The sequence below is a fragment of the Delphinapterus leucas genome, chromosome 1, assembly GCF_059928025.1.
Source record: "Delphinapterus leucas isolate spDelLeu-1000000601 "Yukka" chromosome 1, BTC_Dleu_Yukka2, whole genome shotgun sequence".
Classification (NCBI taxonomy): domain Eukaryota; kingdom Metazoa; phylum Chordata; class Mammalia; order Artiodactyla; family Monodontidae; genus Delphinapterus; species Delphinapterus leucas.
In genome coordinates this window covers 142,926,877-142,951,102 of record NC_143129.1, presented here as the reverse complement: position 1 = coordinate 142,951,102, position 24,226 = coordinate 142,926,877, and the positions used below count along the sequence as shown (strand labels likewise).

The window sequence follows — 24,226 nt, the reverse complement described above, 5'->3', positions numbered from 1 at the left end:
CATGGGGCCAGTGGAGGGGTTACTATGAAGTTTAGAGGTACAGTACCATATACAGAGTGCACTCAATTCATGAAGCTATGGTTATGGCTCAAGGTTTCCCCACAAAATACATTGGAATGAAGCAAGATGACTAGGGTAGCCCTATGTTCCCACGTGGCGTTTCTTCCTTTCCTTTAAAGCAGGCAAGGGCATCAGCATATGTAGGGTTTTCTAAAATTCCAATGTCTTTTCAATGTTTGATTATTTCCAGCTAAAGGAAAATAACTGGGGATTTTCTCAGCACTTCATGTTGGTTTGAATGGAATGTCACTTGGATCTTCCTTAGTTCACGCCACACTATGGAAACTATGTGTTCACGTTCTTGTCATTCATTTTTGTCCAATAGATATTTATTATGCACCTACAATGAACAAAGCACAGATGTAAGAGCAACTGGGGAGATGCAGTGATCATAAGTTAAATCGTTTTCTTTTTTAATTCATGTGGGGAAATTAAGAAGAGTAGTGATTTGCCCAAGTGCACTCAGTGACAAAGAGACACAAGTGCAGGTATCCATGAGCTGTACAACTGCACCATGACTGGCTACATTAGCCGGTTATTGTTATGCTGGTTCTAGCCTTCCCTGGGGCCTAATGGTGTGTGTGTGTGTGTGTGTGTGTGTGTGTGTGTATATACATACATATATATATATATATATATATATATATATGGGGTGCAAATGTGTGTGTGTACATGTGAGTGTTTGTGTGTGGCTTGCCATAATCACTAACGCAGGAGAAGGAAAATGAAGAACTAAAAGGAATCTACAAAAAAGAGAGACAAACAAGATAAAAATTGGTGACCAGTATCTAATACTGATTGGTTTTGCTATAAAGTGTGATCCAGTTGCCAGGGAATTGATGGGATGCTATAAAGCCTACAGGTCACTGTATTATAAATACCAGTACTTATCTGGTATTTTCAGATAAGAATGGAAGAGTCTGTGCAACAGGCTTAGCAAATGCTTTAGAGCAATAAAACATTTTAACTAAGTATGGTGTGCTGTACTTAACTTCATTTTTAAATAACATGATTTACACAGGTTTCAAATAGTCAAACTCAGTTAAATTTAGCAGTTAATAACCATCAAACATTGTCTCACACTAATTAAATTCAGATCAAAGAATTTTTTTTCCCTTTGTTCATGGTGTTTTCAAGTCATGGGGAGAAGACAAGACGCGATGATAATGCGTCACTCCAGATTCACTCAGGCCAAAATTAAAACCTCCAGCTACTTGGCCTGGGTCTCAATCTCCTCATATACAAATGCGGGGTGTTAAGGATTGAATTATGCCCCACCTCAAAAATTTCATATATTGGAGTTCTAACCCCCAGGACCTCCGAGTATGACCTTATTTGGAAGTGGGGTCTTTACAGTAGTCATCAAATTACAGTGACGACATTAGGGTCAGTCCTAATCTAACATGGCTGGTGACCTGCTGCAAAGGGGATATTTAGACAGAGAGACACGCATACAGGGCAGACAGGGAGAATGCCATGAGAACATGAAGACGGCCATCTACAAGCCAAAGAGAGCGGTCAGGAACAGATCCTTGCCCCACAGCCCACAGGAGGAATTGCCCTGCATCACCTTGACTTCAGGCTTCTATCTCCATAGCTCTGAGACAATACATTTCTGCTCTTTAAGCTATCCAGTCTATGGTACTGTCACAGCCATCCAAGCAAAACAGGGGCAATAGTACCATTCCCAGGGTGAAGAGAAGAGAAAGGGAGTGAAAGAGAAATCTATGTGTGATTAAAGGGTGATGCTTAATTCTGAATGATCATAAAGGGTCATATGGTCAAGCAAAGACAAAATAATTTTCATTATGGTGACTATTAGCAACATAGAAAATTGTATGTAGGACTTCCCTGGTGGCACAGTGGTTAAGAATCTGCCTGCCAATGCAGGGACACGGGTTCGAGCCCTGGTCCGGGATGATTCCACATGCCGCGGAGCAACTAAGCCTGTGTGCCACAACTACTGAGCCTGAGCTCTAGAGCCCGCAAGTCACAACTACTGAGCCCGTGTGCCGCTACTACTGAAGCCCACGCGCCTAGAGCCCATGCTCTGCAACAAGAGAAGCCACGACAATGAGAAGCCTGCACACTGCAACGAAGAGTAGCCCCCGCTCACCGCAACTAGAGAAAAGCCGGTGCGCAGCAACGAAGACCCAGCGCAGCCAAAAATCAAATAAATAAAATAAATAAATTAAAAAAAAAAAGAAATAGAGAACTAAAAAACGAAGGTCCCTGCCTCAGATTTCACTGTCAAGGTTCCACATAAACCCTCACTTATTCTCTATACCTCTCCAAATATACATAGGGATACAGTATTTTCCCCAAATTGGAATCTACCATACAAATACTCTAATTCAAAGAGCAAGAGAGAGAAAAAAAAAAACAAAAAACTAAAGAGCAAGAGAAAAGCTATGTGTGTGGCCTGGTATCTGTAAACACACCAGAAAGTTTTCTTCTGAATGTTGTTCAATCAACCAATCAGACATTGTCACTTCTCTGATTAAGTCCTGTCATCAAAAACACCACCTTCAGTGGGAATCAAGACATCCCTACATCTGATGACAACATCCAACTAATATTAGGGTATGCAGATTCAAGGCCCCGGCACCTCTGAATTCAAGAATGTTTGCATTGGTTGATCAAGCCTACGTCTGTAAAGCTACTGTGTAGGAACAATCAGTAGTAAACTGGCACATAAATAACGCTACAAGGTAGAGACTGAGTAAGCTTGGATTCTTGACTCTTGGAAGACACGAACACATGGGCTACATTATCGATACACATTTGGGGCACAGAGCAAACATCTAAGATCACTAATACATGAAAGGTTGTCCCTTTTTGCCTCACATCTTTGAGCCCTTTCTGTTCCAGAAAAATCAGTTTTCCAAATGTACAACCCAAAGCCACCGCGCTTCTTCTACGGCGACGGGTTCCAGCTCCCAGGCTCTCCAGCGTAAGTTCTCTTGCCAGTGGTTCCGCCAAACCCACCCTTTTCCTTCTGTTGTTCCTACTCTTGTGTTTCCACTCCCCTCCCTCCGTCTCACCAAGCCTTTGACAGGAAGTGGGTCTTTTCTGGTCATGGAAGTTTGTGCTTAATAGGTGAAGTTTAGATATATCAAAATGAAGAACTGGGAATTCCCTGGTGGTCCAGTGGTTATGACTTGGTTCACTGCCAGGGCCCAGGTTCAATCCCAGGTCAGGAACTAAGATCCCACAAGCCGCGTGGCCAGAGAAAAGAAAAAGGAACAGGAAAAAGAAAAAAAAAAACAAAACACGAAGAACAGAATCCATCAGAATTTAAATTATTTTCTCTTCCTTAAGCTCCATCACTGAGCCTTCCCCCGTGCTTACAGCCCTTCTCTACCTGAACTGGACTCCTTCTGTTGGTCAGGGCGCTGCTGTTTAGAATACCTGTAAAGGTGAGTATTCGAAGTTTCACTGCAGGGAAGGTCAAATGTAAAATCCTGTGTGCGTGATGGAGGAGAGGAAAGTCATGTGTGCGTGAACACATTGGGAAGTACTTCAAGTTTTGGTTTACTAAATGTTGAGCTCCTTGAGCAGGAATTGTGCTGTTTAACTTTATACCTCCATCAAGCTAGCACGTAGCAGGTGATCAGTAAATATTGCAATTAAGTGAGTGAATGAATGAATTCACGAATGTGGTTGCTTTGGGTCTTCAAAGAAAACCACTGGTCTTCAGGTCAGGCATCTTGCTAGAATGGGAACGTCCCCATGTACCTTGGAGGCTCATTTTCCTTTTCTGCTCAAAGACATACCATGTCGTTAAGTCCACATTTTAGAGGCATGCCGATGAAGCAGACAGAGGAAAGATGACAGCTTCCGAAACCAACTTTCGAGGCTTTGGAAAGAAAGTCTCACTGTATGGAGAAACTTTATACTTCCTCCCATCGGTCTCATAGTGCCTCTTCTCCTCAGCGAGTCCTAGGGCGCTTTTCCAATCCCACACTGCTCGGTGCTGAAGCCAAAGCCCAGTTTCCTGCTTCAAAAGGCCCTTTGTTTGGACTCTATTTCCAAATCAGCGCATCCTGAGCTTGAACCATCTTGCTTTTGAGAACTCTGATGCCTTGGCAGCAGAAGCCTTTGCCAGCAGGTTTGTGGTCCTCACAGCTTTCAAAATCCTCAATGTGAGGGTATGTCTATAGCTAAAAACTCTTTTCATGAGAGATGGGGCAGAGAAAGTATTATTTTAAGAGTTGCAAAAACAACTGCAAATTGACTCTTTAGTCTTTAATTGCTACCAGAAGACTGAGAACTTCTTGTTCCATTGTATTCAATTAAGATGATAGTTTTAATGAACTTTAAATGATATTGGTTCATAGGCTCTGCTCAATCTCTTGGGCAAGTTTTGCCTCAGAACACTGGAATGCATTAAAGACAAATTTCCAACACGTTCTCTCCAAATTGGAAAACACCTTCCTTCAGCAAGCGCAGACAGAAAGGTAGCTACATCTGTACAGCTGCTCGATGATTCCCTGGAAGGACTCCAAAGTTACTTTTGGCAGATCAGGTAAACTGCATCTAATCCATACTGTGTACACTGCACATCCTATCAATCCAGGTAGCACTCTCTCTTACTGCTTGTGAAGCTTGCCAACTGTGACAGAAAAGTTTCTAAACAAAAAGGTTTTAGAGAGTAGGGTAGAGATTAATGTGGAAGAGCCTACTGTCTGTATCTCCCAATCTTGGGACACTCTGTCAGATAGGAACTGTTGTCCTTATTTTACAGATGAGGAAACTGAATTTCAGAAAGGTTACAACCCTGGCCTCGGGTTGTAAGCTAGCAAATGGTGGAGCCAGGATTTGAGTCCAGAACTGTCCCCCAGGACACATCCTCTTTCCATTGTGCCATATCGCCTCTGAAAGTTTAAAACTTTCTAACTCTTGAGCTTAAACTGTGGGAACTTCTTAGGGTGAATCTCTTTATCTCTCCTCTTATGTCGCAACCCTATACAGGATTCAGCAATTCAACACGGATCAAGACATCTAACCGTGAAGCAATGTCCTAAGTGTGGAGTCTTTTATATTTGATGACCTCAGCAGAGCTTAAAGATCATCTAACTCAACTGCCCCATTATTTAGGGAAGGAAAGTTAACCCAACAGAAAGTCAGTGATTGAAGGTCGCTACCTAGTGTCACAGCTGGAAGGACTTGAAATGAGGAGGTGAAAGTTCCCCAAGGTTGGGGTAGTGAGGGTACAGGATGAGCAGAAACCAGACTAGAGATGAATACTCTTTCCCATAGGCAGAGAAGAAGGGGAGGGTGCTCTGAAGAGCAAAGGCATGATCCAGAGCCAGAAGGCAGACATCTGTGGGGTGTGTCCAGGAAACAACCAATATGGATGAAGGTGGATGCCAATCAAAGTAAGGCTGGCAGGAACTACAACTGTTAACAGCAGCTGTCTCTGGGGAGTGGGATTGGGAGGGAGGGCGGGAGGGTTATCCACTTTTAACATAATCATATTTTTGGAATATTTTTTTACTGTAAGAGTATATTGCTGTGCTTTGGGATGTTACGTTAAGGTTTAAAAGGCTTTATGACACATGGGGTCATTATCTGACTTGCATAATAACCAAATCCACAGCATAAAGGGATGCTTTAAAATATGGCATGTATTGGATTTAAACTTGAACCTGCACAAGGTAAGGGTTTTATTTGCTCTGGATCTTACTCATTTTCTAAGAGACTGAGCTTCTCTGAGCCTAGTTTTCCCGTCTATTCAATGGGAGGGGGCAGGGGAAAACAACTGATGCTTGGGCCCCTCCACTCCTGCATTCTAAGGTTATTCTAAAGGGTGGTCACTGTACCAATGGTTAGAGCTGAGGCACAGGAACCACTCTGCCCAAGAAAGGTCTTCAGTGCAATGCCTTCTTTGACAATGGTCCCTAAGAGCATTCTCCTGAGTTGCCTATCCAAACAACTGTGACGAGGCTGTCCCCAGGGCCCCCAGTTCGATCCTGTTACCTCTGTACTGTGTCTGTGTTGTATTTCTAGAGCTGCATCTGACCAGTGTCTCCTCTAGAAGACCCTAGAAGAACTACATCCAATTCATCATTAGACCCCAACAGCAAGCACAGTACTCGGTACATGAAAGGTGCTCAATGAATATTGGCTGAAGTGACGTATCACCACCACTTATTCAGGAGCTTTTAATTATGAAACTGATTGATATGATTATCAATGTTGATAACAACTTACCAGCAGAGTACTAAACTTAGCCGATGCTGGGTTAAGTTTATAGAAAGGTAGATTTTATATTAACATAATATTCTGAACAATTAGAACTGCTATAAAATTTACCATCACTGAAATTATTAACAGAGGCTTGACACTAACCAAGAAAAGATGGTTTAGAGGGATTGCCCCAGATGTGGGTGAAAGTGGGAAGATTGATTAAATGGTCTTGAAGCCTGAGTTTTGAAATAAGATACACAGATCTGGGGTTAATTCCTAGTAACTAACCTCTTCATGCCTCAGTTTTATCATTTATAAAATTGGAGTAATCCACCCATTCCACAAGGATATCACAGGGATCGAATAAAACACATTAGGTGCTCTGTACTGTTAGTTCCTTTCTCTTCTGAATCAGACATTTTGGTACTACAATCTCAGCCCTCTCAAAATTATGAAAAGCAAGATTAACCCAGATTAATACCTAAAAAGGTAAACATACAAATGTACAGTGTCCTAGTATACAAGGGGATTGTTTTTAAGTTTTTCCAATGGTAAAAGCTATGAACCAAATACTTTTGAAGGGACAGAATTAAGAAAAAGTACAAAAGCAATTATACCCCAATAAAGATGTTTAAAAAAAAAAAAAAATAAGAAAAAGTACAGCAATATGATCAAACAGAAAAGATTTGAAAGGAGAAAATCCTTCCCTTCCTCCTTCAATGTGAACTTTAAAATATTTTAAGGAACGGAGATAGAGATTTCAGAGGAAATGCCGAGTTGGACAAAAGAACAAGAGAATTCTCCATGCTGGAAGATTTAACTGTCCCATTTCACAGATGAGACAACAGTGTCACAGAGAGGAAAAGTTACTTGGCGAAAGTGACCCAGTAAGTTAATAAGAAAGTTAAGACATAAACCTAGATTTCGTAACTCTCCGCTTGGGCATCTTTCCCCAACAGGAGGCGTCTGCTCTCCTCATTCAGAGCCTCTCCTTAAGGCACGATTAGGATGAGAAAAACCACTCATCCTAAAATACAGCCCTGGCTTTTAGGGTAAGTTCAATTTTTTTTTTTTTAATGGAAGCTATTATGGTTAGTACAAATTCAGTCTGTTGACCAAGTTCAAAACACTGCATGAAATGCAAAATTGAACTTAAAATATCTAGCTGCCTTTAATTAGCTACATACCCCCAATCTCTCAGGTTAGTTAATACTTTATTATGGGCTGTTATAAACTCTAGAAAGCGAAGGCTTTTTTCCATTCCATCACACTGATTTGCAGGAAGTATGTCTTAAGCATCCAGTGTTTAGCTTTATAATTATACTTAATAATAATTCAGCCATTTATAGAAAGAAGAGATACTGTGCTCATGGCTACCTTAGGACTATGGTAGGATAAGCAACAAAAATTTTATTTTTCTTTTTGCTTCTTGTCTATATTTACTAAAATAATGTTTTATTGACATTTTCTTCAATGTCTTGACTTTAATAAAAATTTTAAAGCACCTGTTATATACAAGGGAATCATAATCTATTAAGATGGAACTGTACAAAACCATAAAACAAGCCAAAAAATTTGACACAAGAAAGGTCAATACAAAGTGCTATGATAGCCCAAAGAGGGGCTAATTCTGTCCAGAGGAAATCAGAAAAGTCTTCACAGAGGGGGTGGCACTTGAATTGATTATAAGAGGTGAGTAACACGTATCAAGCAAAGAGAAATGATTTGGTGGGAAAGTTCCTGGAAGAGCCACAGAATGGAGATGTCTGGGACAAGGGCATAAAGGGGGGAAGTGGAGGGGGACGGGAAGGGAATGGGGAGCAGAAAGGGTTGGTTGGGGCCAGATTCTGAAGGGTCTCAAATATACTAATAAGTGTTATTCTGTAGTCCATGAGGGGTCATAAAAATCATGAAGAGAAGGGCCTATGTGATCCGAATTACAGTTTTGAGAAACGATTCCTGTATAGTTAATGCATAAATAATATACGGGAGGACACTATCCCCCTAAAAATAAGATCTGTAAAGGAATGTTTTCAGATCTAGGTGTATGACAGCATGCACTTAAAGTGGGATAGAAATAGGGAGAATGGAGGAGAGCAGATTCAGAAGACTCTCTCTCTCTCTCTCTCTCTCTCTCTCTCTCTCTCTCTCTATATATATATATATATATATATATATACACTGTACAAATATGACTTCACAGTTTCAAAGCATTTTCCTATATATATGTGATACCATACCCTTGGTCTCAATAATAGCTCCATGAGGTAGGCAGGGAATGAATCATCATCTCCATTTTACCATTCCTAAAGTGGCAGTGATATGCCAGGGATCACCCAGCTAATACAGCAAAGTTGGGAACACAGCCCAGGATCAGTGTGGAGCTGCCTCTTAAACTTTCTAAGACTCTTTAAAATTTCATTTAATGATCAGCTCAAGACACCTGGCCATGTTTTCTCCAGGAATGAATGTGTGTCTATCTTCTCATCTTCTCTCCTACACTTTGAGGGCAGGATCTGCCTCTAGTATTTCTTTGTTATCTCTTTGTATTTATCTCAATAAATACCGAAGGACAGATAAGATGGACAGCTGAGTCCCAGGGTTGCTCTCATCTGTAGTTTCCCCCGACCACAGAGAATGATAAATAGGCAATCATCCATTTTCCCCTTGCTTCTGTGAGCATTTCCCATTCATCACCAGTCCACAGTGGAGGAACAGCGCTTGCCATGACTCCTGTGATCTAAGCTGCCTCCTGCCAGCTGCTCTGCATTCTAAGTGTGAAGGATCTGGACAAAATGCGCTTGCTCTCAGGCCTGTTTAACTTTTCCATCGGTCTGTGTTTGTCAAAGCTTCATGCCAACTCTGTCAGAAAAAGAAATGCCACAAAACTTCTTTGAGGAAAGGGAAAAAAAGACCTACTTTATACACTTGCTCTCATGCAAATCACACTCCCATTCAAATCCCAGCTGAATAGGAGTCCTGCAATAGCCTGGGAAATACACAGAGCCTCTAACCCAAGTGTAGGCTGCTTCACTCAAATTGTTGCATTTCCCTGCCCTTTTAACTCCTTTGGAGAAAACCCATAGGAAGAATTAACAATACAAATCCGAAGTTGCTATCCCCCAGAGTCATTCCATTTCTGTACGAAATCGGCAAAGTAGTCCCCTGCCACGGTTTTCTGCCCTTTTCTTCTCAGGCTCTACAGAATTGGAGTTGGGATGCTCTGTGAGCATATTTTCAATCAAAGTGGATGCATGGTCCAAGCTACCAGCTCCAAATAGATTCTAGCAAAGCAGTTCCCCTGGAATCTTAGTGAACAGTCTCTGCTAGTGATGAAGTAGCTGAATTATCAATACAATGTGTTACGCCACCCACCAAAAAGAGTTGAGACAGGCAGAGCCGACCAGGTTCTGAGAAAACTGAAATGAACTCCAACCCCCTCCTCCTCCATAGGTTGTTGTGAAATTCAAGCCAGTTAACAAGCCCCTTGCATGATTGCCTGCCAGGGATGTACAGCAAAGTTCATGCCCTTCCCCCTTCCAGCCCAGACGTTTTGAGTCTAATATCTATCCTCTAGGAATTTACAAAGAAACAGGCAATACTAAAAGAGGCAAAAGGCTTTAACCCCCAAATCACACTTGAACACTTTACAAGGTCTAGTCATTTCATTTTAAAATTTTCTGGCTGGCTTGCTTGCTTCATATGCTTATTATTGAAAATAGCAGTCAGGGCAAATTTCAATGCGAGTCTTCACTGTGGGAGGAAAGAGGAGACATAGGTGCTGGCTGGTTCTTGTCCCAGGCATTCCACCATTTTCCAGATGCAGGATCCCCAGCAAGTTCCTCGACCTTTCCCAAGGGCAACTGCCACATCTGTAAAATCAGTTACAGCGATATCTCCCCTCCACAGTTGTAGGCTTTGATGAGATGCGTGAATGTGCCTGACTATAGTGCAAGGGTTCAAAAATGTTCCTTTCCCGGACTTTTTCCTGTTGACATTTGGAGAATGATATCCTGGGTAGGGTGGTTTGGGTGTTTTGTTTTGTGGGCTTTTCAGGGCTGGGGAGCTGAAGAAAGAGCTAGAATGAGAAAAATGAATTGAGGCAAGAAGAATATTTACATTCAAATTCTCAGATGTATATGCTATCATTTGGTAGAACTGTTCAATGAAAGGGATTATTAATTAATAATAAATGTTTGGATTTCACAGCTGAGGTCAACACAACCACAAACATCCAATTTAAAGCAAAATTATAATTAAAGGGTCTTCAACTCCGTCAGTGGCCTTCGGAAAATTAAACCCTAAAATCAAGAGGGCTTATTTTCCCCTGGGATTGAAAGCCCTGTATTTTGAATACTTTGACTCAAGAAGTATACTTTAATTTCCCAGCCAGCCCCAGAGAATTCTGCATTCACACAATGCCCACAGTATAGACCGTCCAAAGCAAAGGTTTACTAGAGTGAGTGGGACCCATCATCCCTCCTGCCAGGGCATTGGAGCCACTCTCTTCAGACAGATTTAAATGAGAAAACTGCTATACAAAAGATTCAAGTATAATAGCCTCCCACCTTATTTTCAGGGGATACTTACAAGAGCTCCAGTGGATGCCTGAAACTGTGGGCTGTACCGAACCCTGTACGTACCATGAATTTTCCTGTACATACATCGTTATGATAAAGTTTAATTTAAATTAGGCACAGGAAGAGATTAACAACAATGACTAATAAAATAGAATTACGATAATATACTGTAATAAAAGTTATGTGAATGTTGTCTCTCTCTCTCTCTCAAAATACCTGCTTGTACCGTAGTCTCCCTTCTTCTTGTGATGATGCAAGATGATAAAACGCCTACATGATGAGATAAAGTGAAGTAATGACGTAGGTATTGTGACACAGCGTTAGGCTACTACTGACCTTCTGATGATACGTCAGAAGAAGGACCATATGCATCGGGTGATCCTGGATCATCAAGTCATAACAACGTGGACGGTTGGATGTCAGTAGCTGACCATGTCACCAGTTGGGGATCCTAGCGAGAGATTTGATCACGCTACTCAGACGGCATGCAAGTTAAAACTTATGAATTGTTTATTTCTGGAATTTTCCATTTAATATTTTTGGACTGAGGGTAACTGAGAACATGGAAAGGGCAACAGCAGATAAGGGAGGACTCCTGTAAGTTGGTGACACCTTTGGAAATATTCTTAAATCTCAGCCTGCTACAAGTTCCTCCCTTTGATTGCGATACATGTGGCTGCTTCAAAAGAAGACACTAGGCATTTAATCGAAATATCCACTAAGGCGAAGATGACAGCAGGACACATGCAAGGATGAGAAAGAATGTATTAGGCCATTCCTCCCTAGAAGCCTATGAAAGCCAAAATGACCAAAACAGCTACTTTGGGCCAGTGTCTAATGAAATCCACTGTGTGGCTGGAAGCTCTCCTGCCACTTCCTGTCAGTGGTTGCTAACTTGACAACAATGTGGGTCATTTGTGGGGAAGAGGCTACTGGGGGAAGTTCTATTTACTGCATTTAATGAAGATGCCGCATCCACAGCCACTAACCAGAGAAGCTCACAATTTCTCAGTGTGACCCAAAGGTTACACCAAACCACCAAGACAGCAGACAGAGCCCACGGGACAAACAGGGTCACTAACAGAGAGACTGCTCCCTGATATGAGTGACAAAGGCCTTGTTCAAGTCTCTCCTTCCTTTAAGAAGCCTTCCCAGGATCCAGCGGGCTTCCTCTGCCCTAAATCCAGAGCTGCCTGTCCATTCTAGAATGTCCAACCTTTTCACCATCAAAGATGCCTTGCAGTTCCTTCTCGACCCTCTGTGACATCTATAAGATGTCTTTATTTACCAGGTAAACTATATTTAAATCATTTATCCACTTCCGTTAATCAAAGCATGGGGAGTGTCAGTCACATCCCCTGATGAGTGGAAATAACCAGCGAGACCAGAGTGATCTGCCAGTGTCGTTCCACATTCAGATCACAAGCACAGAACCCGGTGCTGTGACCAGTCCAGGCAGATGCTGCTGTTCTCAGTTAGTCTGGGCAAGTTAATCATCGAAAAACATACAGGACATGTTAGGTATTTCTGAAGTCCTAAAAAGAGCACGAGATGCCCTGTGATTGCCCTAACAGACCTTGGCAGGTCCAGAGAACCCAGGGTGAGAATCATGAGTCTAACTCATTTTGGACAATTCATCACGTGTTGCTGATGTGAAAGCTGGCAGGGAATAGTGGGGAAAACTTGGGCTTCAGGCCTCAAAGCAAGAGGGAGGGGGTATGGGGATATATGTATACATATAACTGATTCACTTTGTTATACAGCAGAAACTAACACACCATTGTAAAGCAATTATACTCGAATAAAGATGTTAAAAAAAAAAAAATGGCCTCATGAGACAGACTTTTCAGGTCTGACCCCAACTCAAACTCACCTGCTGTGTAACTTCTGGTGAGTTATTTTTTAACATCTCTGAACCTCAGTTCTGTCAATGGAGATAATAGTAATGAAGACTTCATAGGCTCATTGGGAGAATTAAATAAGAGAACGCATGCACACTGCTTTGCCCAGTGAGAGGTACATACTTGCACTCAATAAATGTTAGCAATTGTCATTATTTAGTCAGGCTTGCTTGAGTCCAAATCCCAGGCCTAACACATATGAGCTGTGTGAACTTGAGCAAATCATTTACCCTCTCTGAGTTGCAAAACCGGTTATTGACATCTACCTTTTTTGTTATTGGAAAGATTAAGTGAGATATCAACTAAAACTCCTAATAATAAAGGTTGAGTGCCTTTTCCTCACCTTCTTGTATTCTATGTGGTTTAATTTTTCACGCACTTATAGCTTAATCTTCACTGTAATTTCCAACTTGACACTCCAACCAGTTTCTAAAGATCTGTGTTTGTGTCTTATACTCTTTAATATCACCCAGGATCTAGCACATGAATCTAAAAGATGCACAGTAATTTTAGTTTTTGAGATGATAATCATGTATACAGCCATATCTCCAGGGGGGAAAGGGGATGGGGAAAAAAAAAAAAATCAACCTTATCAGGAACTACAGTTCTATTTCATGGTCTTAAAAATATTGTAAAGCTAATCCAAGGAATAGAGATTTTTAATATTTGTACTTTTAAGTGTTTTCAGGGTACTCTGAAGATCTAAGGCTGCTTTTCATTTTGCTGAAGCAGGAATCTGCTTGTCACACACCCTGGTTTGTGGAAGTATGTTACTCAGCGGGTGAGGGGGTCTAGCTGACCACCCAGCATCTATTCCTCAGGCAGCTTTATTGTTCTCTGCTCACTCATGGTAAACCCACTGACACTGCTAAACTGACTGAAAACTTTGTTTCTTTGTGAAATATTCTCTGACAAACAAAGCAGCACTAGCGTGGTTTCATGAATATGTTAATTCCAAAGGTCTTCGGTAAACCTTTTGTATTTTTTCCATACATATTTTAATTAATCTTAAGATACTTCCAAAATGGTGTAGGCACTATGGAAAATAGTTTGGCAGTTCCTCAAAAAGTCAAGCACAGGAACCATATCGTCCTGCATTTCCACTCCTAGGTAAATATAACCATGAGAATTGAAAATCTATGTCCAATAGCACAGGGAGATCAGCTCGGTGCTTTGTGACCACCTAGAGGGGTGGGATAGGGAGGGTGGGAGGGAGACGCAAGAGGGAGGGGATATGGGGACATATGTATACGTATAGCTGATTCACTTTGTTATACAGCAGAAACTAACACCTCATTGTAAAGCAATTATACTCCAATAAAGATGTTAAAAAAAAAAGTAGATGAAGTACTAATACCTGCTGAATACACATGCTGAACATACATGCTACGATAGGGATGAACCTCGAAAATATTATGCTGAGTGAAAGGCAAAGAAACAGAAAGTGGATCAGTAGTTGCCATGGGATGGGGGGAGGAGGAGGGTAAATGTGGAGCGACAGTTAATGGGTACAGTTTTTTTGTTGCGGCAGTGATAAAAATGTTCTAAAATCGATTGTGGTGATGGTTGCTCAACTCTGTGAATATACTAAAAGCCAGTGAATTGAACACTTTAAATGAATCAATGTTATGGTACATAAATTAGATCTCAGCAAAACTGTTTTAAAAATACCATTATAACTCAAGGAAAACCGTTTCTCTAAACCAAGAGGATTTCCAATGGCCCATTTATTTTAAGGGGCTTTGAGAAATTTAAAAATTCCAGAGCAAAATATATATTAATTAAATAAATTATGTATATAGAAAACTTATAGCCTCATCTTTCTAATAAGGCTATGAACATAAAGAAGCATTTACTAATCCTATAATACAGGCTTCATAGGTCTTCTACAAACACTGCCTTTAAAGTGTTCGTGGAGAGAGAGGCATCACCATGGTTCAGAGGCTCCCAACCAGGAGATCAGGAACCCCACCACCACCACCATCCCCCTCACCCCCCCCAATCTCCTTTAATCTCCTTGTCACCCATCCTTCTCCTCTCTGTCCCCTGTACCTCAGGTTCATTTCTAATCTGCCTCCCAAATGATCTCCCTCCTTGGCCTCCAATTTCCCTCCCCTCAAACACAAATCAGATTAAATTCATCCCCTCTTAAAAACTGCTCATGAATATGTTAATGTCAAACATTGCCTGTAAAACTTTGGTAATTCTTTTTTTCCTTACACATTTTAACTAACCTTACGGTACTTCTAAAATGGTGCAGCTGCTATGGAAAAACAGTTTGGCAGGTCCTTAGAAAGTTAAACATGGAGTTACCATATGACCCAGCAATTCCACTCCTAGGTGTATACTGTGTTTGGTTTCTGTATGAAATTTTCCATAATAAAAAGAAAAATGAAAACGAAAATACAACCTCATTCGCTGGTCCTCCAAATTAAAGTTCAAGTCCCTTAGCGGCCTGCCATTTATAGCTCCCCTTTTTAATCTGGCTCCTAACTATCTCTCCAGCCTCATCCCCAACATCCTCTTTCCCCACCAACTCAATGCAAATACACAGCACTTACACTCCAGCCTCCAACCACTCACCCTTCCCAAAAACGTTCTTGTTTCTAAGTCTCAGCATCCGTTGCTCCCTCTGCTGCAATACCCTTTCCCACTCCATGTAAGGTAGGCTATTATTTCTCTAACAAGACCCAGCTCCAAGCCCTCAGGCAAACTCATTGCTTTTCACTGTGCAGCTATAGCCCCTCCCTTACCATGCCCAAATCAGCAGCACTAAGTGTGTAAAATTACGCAAAAGTCTGTTACCCTTTCCCAACATGGGAATTCATAAAGCACAAGGAACCCCACCCACCAACCCCATCCCAGGGGAAGAAGGGACTAAGGGGTGTTGCACATAGGAGATGCTCAAGAAACAACTGCAGAAGACAAGACATACCTGAAAGACAGGTACAAACATAGACTTAATTAAATAGGCTCTCTAGAAATTACACTGATTGATGCTAATTTGGGGGCCAGATATAAAGAAACCATCAGTGAGAACAGCTTCCTTCGTGTCAATATAATCATGTGTATTATGTGCTTTAGGGATACATAAACAGGAACAAAAGCATACTGCTTATTATGACAAGGCGCTTACACTGATTTGCATTTCTCTGCAAAACTCTCTAAGCATATAATTTTGTTAATTTGTGACAAACCTCAAAAACACACTTCCCACCAATACTCTGATTGCAGTGTATACTCTCAAAGCACACAGAAATCATCAAGTTCCTTTCATAAGGTGCCAACTGGATCTTATGTGTGTTGTTTGGTTTGGTTTGGTTTAAATTTGGCAATTTTAATGCAGACCATAATTTATAATTTAACTTGGACCTAAAGGAAGAATAGTTTCACAAGGATGTTTCAGAAACTGACCTAGCCTTCTTCTGAATGTTGGGACCACCAACTCATGCATGACCTTGAGAAAATTATTTCATCTGAGACTCAGTTTCCTCCTCAGTCAAAAACAAACACTTCGAAAACGTGGGCTTCTCTTTCTTCTCTCCTGGGACACATCATTTGAAAAAGATGGTGTCTGTTCAAGTTCAAATCAGTCAGCAGTCATCTTTGGTAATAAGCACCTTCTAGAACAAGGGCCAGTGGAAGAAAAGTGATATATCAAAAGAACTGCCTAGCCCTTCAAATTTGCCCCATGTGTCTCTGCCCTCACTAAACTACCATCCTCTGATTTGGGTTAAAAGTTAAACCTGTTTGTCTTGCTCCTCTTTTAATTGACCCAGGAAAGAGAAAAATGAGAATAGGGCTCTCTGGAGAACTACCTCATAAATGATAATCAAGTTTCGAACTGACATGTAGACACCAGAAAAGCAAAATGGTATAAAGGCAAGACCTTGGTTCTAGGTCCTGCCCTTTCCCTATCACCAGACAATTACTAACCAGTCCAAGCATCCAAGTCTTCCTATGTGAATCAAGGGCACTGACTAGGACGTGGTGACAATGACAACAGCAGCTGGTGAGTGCACAGCGCCACACACTATACCAGGCATCGCCTCACAACTTCACAACACATATTATCCCATTTTACAAATGAGAAAACCGAGGCCTCAGAGACAGTCACAACTTGCCTAACCACGTACAGCTAATAACCCTAAGCAAACTCCCACCTAATCTGTCTCCAAAGCCTGTGCTTCCTCCCTGGACCTCCCACCTGTCCCCTGTTCAAAGAGGCCTATTTTTCTGACTGAGATAAAAAATGACTTTGTATTGTTGATAATGAAATCCCCAAGGTACTTTCAAATTCTAAAGCATCCATGAATCTAGGCACTAAAGAATTGCTCCAATGGAATTTTCTTTATTACGTCCACCGAGAGGCTCAGTCAGCACACTCCAAGCTGTTCTGCAACTATTTATATTGGGCCCTGCAGAACATATTTGTACATATTTGGACTCAAAAAAATGGAAATAAATGAAATGGAATGGAATAGAAAAGAGGGAGCCTTCACTGCATTAACTGCATTGAAAAGTGGGCAGCAAGGTAAGCCAACAAGAGTTCTGGAAAATTTAGTGACTACTAGCTGGGCACCGTTGTGCAAGTTACTTAACCTCTCTGAACTGCAGTTTCCTCCTCTCTAAAAGGAATCTACTATCTATATTACATGGTTGACCTGAACAATAAATATGTTCACCACCACAGTGATTCCCTTCCTCAAGAGATATGGAGAGTGCCCTGGATGACAAGCATTTTGATTATTTTCAATCATGTTGCTCTTTTTAGTTATTTTTTCTTCCTCTGGGCTTTCAAAAGACACATATAAGAGTTGACACTAAAATAGGCCATTTGTCCAAATTCCCTCCCCGACAAAGGTGTATTTGTCTTTCCCTTAAGATGATATAGCCATGTCCCTTCCAGAGGGGAAGAAGGTAACCACCAAAGACTCTTGAGGTTCCTGCACTGTGACTTTTCCCAAACCTGCCACTGCTTTTCTCTGGCTAATAGAAAACATTTGTGTTCCCTCTGTCTGGTTTTTTCTTGGGATTCTCTTCACAATTGTTTCCCCTAATATATTTCAGGCAACGTTGCTGCCAAAATATTAAATTCATAGAACCATCGAGGAGTAAGGACACCGGGAAGGAAAGGAAAATGCTACTATTACTGTGAATAATAATAGCCACATAATACCCGATAATGATTTAGTGCTTTTTACCTCTTCGAAGTGCTTTCAGATTTGTGATCTCATCTGAGCCTCACCATATACGAGTGTCACAGGTTTGCTTTTGTATTTTACAGATGAGGAAACTGAGGCCTGAAAGGTTAAATAATTTTTGCCCATGTCACCTGTGTAGATGACTTTATGTCAGGATTCAAACCCAGACCTGGGTGAATCCGAAGCTTGTGTTGTTGCTACAATACTTTGCCAAGCTAACTTTGATCTTTTAAAGGCTCTCTTTAGAAGTCTCATTCATTCATTTCACTGTCTACTCATATACAAACTTCAATATCTCAAAAGAAAATATTTATAGAGTTAACACTTCATTTATCCAAAGTGGTCACTTGGCCTACAACACTACAGAGAACTCAGTTTAAAAATAAATAAAAATCCCAGTCTCTTAGCAGTTAGGAGACACCAGCAAGTCCTTGCACTAAAAATCAGACCTTCAGGCCAGCACCCAGAGGTAATTTTTCCTTTTGAAGGGATTCTAACAGTCTTAAATATTTTTTTTTTAATTGGAGTATAGTTGATTTACAATGTTGTGTTCGTTTCAGGTGTAAAGTGATTCGGTTACACATATACCTATATTCTTTCTTTTTTATATTCTTTTCTCATATAGGTTATCACAGAATATTGAGTTGAGTTCCCTATGCTATACAGTATGTCCTTGTTGGTTATCTATCTTATATACAGTAGTGTGTGTACGGTTATCCCAAGCTCCTGATTCATCCCTCCCCTCCACGTTTCCCCTTTGGTAACCATAAGTTTGTTTTCCATAGCTGCAAGCCTGTTTCTGTTTTGTAAATAAGTTCATTTATATCATTTTTTAAAATTAGACTTCACCTATGAGAGATATGTGATATCTGTCTTTGATATTTGATATGATATTTGTCTTTCTCTGTCTGACTTCACTTAGTATGATAATCTCTAGGTATCTTGAATATCTTTATTGGAAAAGACAGGTGTACTGGCCACAAACAGAAAGGAAAGTACAGACAACCTAACAATTCAAAACGTGCCAGAACATGCGATCCCTCTACATAAACCAACTGCCTTTCCTCAACTGCCTGTAAGACATTAGCTATTAAACAACACAGGGATTCTCAAATTGGCCTGATAAGAATCACCAGAAGCTTTTCGAAAACACAGAATCCTAGGCCCTGGTCCAGAGCCTAGTGAATTTGAATCTCCTGGGAAGGAGCCTGAGAAATCTGCATGTCACACCAGATGGGTCTCCTTATTAGCTGAGTTGGTGAAATACTGACACAGTAGGCATCCCCCAAATTATCACTCCTCAAATAATGTGTACCAGGTTGACATGACACCTAGGGCAGGGTGTCTCCATAAACATAACTGCCTACACGGGGAAGAAGCCCTCAACTATGGTATCATTAGCATCACGCTATGAACAGGGCTTGCCAGCCCAAACAACTGCACAGGAAGGGGGAAAGAAAGAATCTCAAATTGACAGGAAGTCAAAAGGGCTAAAAGTGGAAAAGGCCACCAACTCTGGCTTTAACAGTCTCCCACAAAGGCAGCTATAACCCTACGGTATATCTCAAGTATAAGAGAAAGGGATGGAAGAGCTAAGGAGAAAAAAAAACGAAAAACAAAAGAAACTAGCCAATCCAGACAATAAAGGTTTTCAACCATCCTGGAAGAGTCAGCAGGGCTGACTCTGCATGGGTTGGAAGGAGGCACTCAGTAGATATCTGGGGAGGGGGACAAGGAAGAGACAGGGGACAGAGCAGAGAAGCTCCACAGGGATTTACCAAATCTCTGCATTTGTGCTACAGCCGTGCACTGCCATTTGTGCTTTCTTTGGAATCACTGTCTCATGGGGTAAAAAGGCACCCTCAAAATTTGGGAATTAGTGTTAGAACGACCCCAAATCAAAACGATACCTTGGGGAGACGAGGCCGTATCACTGACCAGAAGAGTTGAACCACCTTTATCCATCTGCTTTGGTGCAAATGACTAACTGGAAAATGTGGAGAGGCAGGACTTTCTGCAAACCGAGCTTTAGAATTTTCTAATGATCTGAGTTTCAGGGTTCTTCAGATGAGGGAAGAAAAGGGGGATGGACTCCAGTCATGCTCACTGAGGATTAGAGATCAACTCAAATTGACTTCAGTGTGTACCTCAGTTTTCTCATCTATAAAATGGAGATAATCTCATCATCAGAGTTGAAGTGAAAAGGACATAAGCTCATTCATCTGAAAAAGAGGCTAACAGAGCTTAGAAAGACAGTAGATGCTCATTCCTTCTTGCCTGGGAATATTGTCCGCTGCTCTCTTGTAACCTGGTAGAGCAGAAGGAGTGCATAAAAAAATAGAAGGCCATACTTTTATGCAACTGAAAGGAAAACAAAATCGATTTCAGAAAAACTACTATGCAAAGATTCATAACTGTGTTTATAAAAGCAATAATCGGCAAAGATGCTATTTTCTGAGCCATAAACCTCCATTGGTGATTCTCTGACACCAGATTCCTTTGGTCCTCAAAGGAGAGTGGACTTCTGTTTTTTCACCAAGAATTTAACATTCCAAAAGGTATGTGAAACAAGTTAAACTGCTTGCATATTTCCACTTACATAACACGTATATTGCACATCAGCTTTTATTTTTTCCAGACACAAGGAGAGGAAGCTTGGTATATATTCCTGTGAGAGAATAAACAGAAAAATGTCTCCCTTTTTCATATATTAGGGCCTTGTAATCCAGACCATATGATCAATACACTATATAAAAATTAAATCATACTGACAGTCCCAGGCAGAAAGTGAACCAAGTAGAAACAATTTTTTAGGACTGTGATGTGTGGAATATTAAAATCACATGTTGTGTTAATAATTTTCTTTTAGAAGCCAATAGAGTTCTCCTGCAAAAATTTCTCAAGTAAATGTTTACCTTACAGTGTTTCCTATTAAGGGTGGTTGAGAGGCATTAAATTAGTGATATTGTAATTTGGCCTATGCATAGGGCAGACACTTTGAAAATGACTTGGTTGACATTATGTTAATGGAAAGGCACATACCTTAAAACGGATAGCTATGTGCTCCTTATGGTAAAATACAAGGTCCTGGTATCTTATTAACTTTTTTTTTTCAGTAAACAAAAATCATTTGCTCAAAGAGGCCAATAGTGAGTAAACTTAACAAACAGCTAGCTATAGAATATTAGCTTTGAAGGGGACACAGGGAGAGTTGGGGCAGATGAAGAGCTGTAATGTGCAAACATACACCTTACTTAACACCTTCAATGTACAACAGTATCTTGGGATTTCTGTGTCCCCCGCTAAACTATAGCTGATAGGTGTGTCTTTTTGCAAATTCCTTCACACTTTTTCCTTTGATAAGATACACCATCTCGTGGGACTGCCTTCTGAAATCAGAAGAGTGGAAAGAGGAGGGGAGTACAATAAAACTGTCCGAAGGCTGTCAAGTGTGTTCTAGCTCTGCTTTCCTAATCACCAAGTAGGAGGTAGGAGGGTACAGGGAACAGACAGTCTAGAAAGAATTCACCCTACCACCAGGGAACAAAACACATCAGTGAATACTGGGAAGCCCCAGACAAGTTTACAGCAAACAGCTTCAATGTGTTTGTGTTCCTGGTACTCCCCCAGGACCAGGGAAGGTCTCTTAAACATTCAATAGCTTGGCAAGGGGACTTTGAAGTACTCAGCTCTGCACTGTGGATAATAAGCCAGTGGCCTTCAGGAAGGTAGGCCCCCCAGTGACAATTCCTTTACATAACATCTTAATGCTGAATTGATACGAGGAGGTGGGAATGGGATTTGCCACCTGAACTACAGTCACCTTTCTTCCCTTCCGCAGAATACAATTTGACCTTCAGCTGTCTCTGCATATCTAAAGGGGGCCATTCTTATATTTAAACTCCAAGAGTCCTTTCTTTCTTTGACTCTCAAAATTTACTATGGACAGTCAAGCCAAGGACAGATGGACCTCAGTAAGGATCCTGCTACAGAGTCAAGAACACAGGGTCATTGGACTCCAGCCCAAGAAGTCTCTGGTTTGCACACTCTGCGTGGACAACTCCATTTCAAAGGGACTTGAGCTTCCGTGCGGGAGTTCTATTTTAAGGGGAACAGGGAACACAGATGTTTCTTCAGCTAGCAGAGTTGGCAGAACAGCTCCGGGACCAAATCCGAGTTCTTAATGCAGGAAAGGGCCTTAGAGAGCATCTAGTTCAAGCCACTCACTCAACTGATGAGGAAACTGAGGCCAGAGAGGCAGTTAGGTGGCCCCCCCGGCAAGTGGCAGAGTGGTGGTGTCCTGATGACAAGTCCTGCACGCTTCCCATAACACCATGATTCGCTTAAAAAAAAAAAATCTACACTTACTTCAATCTTGGAACTCCTGTAGATTCTTGTCAATAGCCACCCCCTGCCCCGGGGGCGAGTTCATAAATCCTCCTCTCCCTCCCACTCCATTCCATTTACTCCTGCTCTTCCAGCTGTGCTTCCAACTAGTTTGGAAAACAGAAGCGGGCTACGGCCTCAGCTTTCTGGGAGTACAATTAATTGTGGTCCCGATGCATGAACCGTGGCTAGCTTTCCCAGTGCCTCAGTTGCCTCATTGGTGAAATGGACCTCCTCGCCCGTGTTGCACCGAGTCAGGGAGAGGCAGTACTCCGTGGCACACAGTAGGCGCCTAAAAAGTGACTGCTGGATCGGTACCCCGCATCACGCCCCTCGAAAGCACCCTCCCAACCCCCGGGGGGCGTTCAGGATAGCGGCATGAGAAAAGGCCCAGGCAGCCCCGGCGGAAGGGCTGGATGTTTACATTCGGCCGGGGGAAGGCAGCGTTCTTACACAGGCTGGAGCCCAGCGCTCCAGGAGATCCATCTTACTTGGATGGAGGGCAACCAGCTCTACGCCGGCTCCGGGTCCTGGTTCCACCGATATCCCCTATCCTAACAGGCCGAGCCCACGCCTTTCGTGGGATTCTGGCCGGGCTTCCAACCGGAGGTCGTCTTTTAGGATTCGGTGTCCAAGTGGCCCGCGAAAGCCTACAGCGCTCCCGACACTCCTTTACAGGCCGGGGAGGCGGCGGGAAAGGGGAGGGCGGGGACCCGGGGACCGGGAGCGGCGCGAAGGCTCCGCGAGAAGCCTGCGGGCGGCCCCCGGGGCGGACTGCGCGGCGCAGCCGGGAGACGCGGCCCGGCGCGCAGCCCTGGTCAGGCTGGGACGCGCGCCGGGCGCCGAGGGCCGGAGGGACAACGGGGCTGGGCTCACCCATGAAGAGGCAGAAGAGGTCCAGGCAGATGAGCAGCACCCGCTTGCTGCCGCCCTTCCTCGGGCTGTTGTTGAGCGCCGGGCTGCCGCCGTTCTTGCTCTCCGCGACGATCGCCTTGTCGTACTTGTAGTTTTGCATGGCGCTGGTCAAGACGCCCCGCGACAGCAGTCACACACCCAGACGCCCGGGTCGCCTCCCGGCCGAGGCTGCTCGGGGCGCGGCGGGAGAGTGCGGCCCCGCTGCCCGCTTCCAACGGCAGGCGGTGGTGCTTTCTGCTCCCCTGGGGCTCCTCTGCTTTTCCTGCCTCAATCCCGAATCGTTCGAAAGTCCAGGGGGGAGAGAGACAACTCCCGAGCAGAAACTTCTGCAGCGCCGCGCTGCCCCGGACGCGCGGGGCTCCCGTTTCTGTGTGCAAAGCAGCGAGCGGGCAGCGCGGGCCCTCGACCACCTTCCTCCGCGGCTGGTTGCTTAATGAATGGGAGCTGCGCGGAGTCCAGCTGCGCGGAGCCCAGCCACGCCGAAGCGCTGCCGCAACTCTAACTTTCCTCCTCCTCCTGCTGCTGCTGCTGCTGCCGCCGCAGCTGCCGTTGTGATCGCCTGGATTTGTTTTCGGCAGTTTTATTTCAAGAGGTCCTTTAAAAAGAGAGAGGGACCTCCTTACTTGGCTCAGAAGAGATTCCGAAGGCACAGCCCCTTCCTTAAGCAGCCGAAGACGTAGGATAATTAAGGCCACATTTTCCCCCACCCCTTTCCAAAAAAAAAAAAAAAATCCTAAAAGGAAAAGTTACTCTCAAACCAGAGAATCCGGGAGCCCCTAGCGTTCAGAAACACTAAATTGTCACAAAAGGAAAAATAAATAAATAAATAAAAGAATAAAAAGAAACATTTTCTTGCCGGCCTTGGGTCAGGCAAAAGTTGAGGCTGTGCAGCTCAAAAACATTTCTCCTCCCTGACACATTTGGGGCTTTCAAGTCTTTATTTTGATTTGAATCATATTATCCCGAAAATACTCAAAGAAAAAAAAAT

General features: G+C 42.6%; 1 protein-coding gene across 1 annotated transcript in view; it reads right to left on the bottom strand.

Annotated features, from left to right (window-relative positions):
* Positions 1 to 23,963, bottom strand: part of PLPP3 (phospholipid phosphatase 3) — an 82,322-nt gene extending 58,359 nt beyond the window's left edge. The window contains exon 1 of the mRNA XM_022575778.3: positions 23,200 to 23,963. Coding sequence (XP_022431486.2) covers positions 23,200 to 23,338 — 139 coding nt within the window. The 5' untranslated portion in view covers positions 23,339 to 23,963. The remainder of the gene's footprint in view (positions 1 to 23,199) is intronic.
* Positions 23,964 to 24,226: the final 263 nt, after the last annotated feature.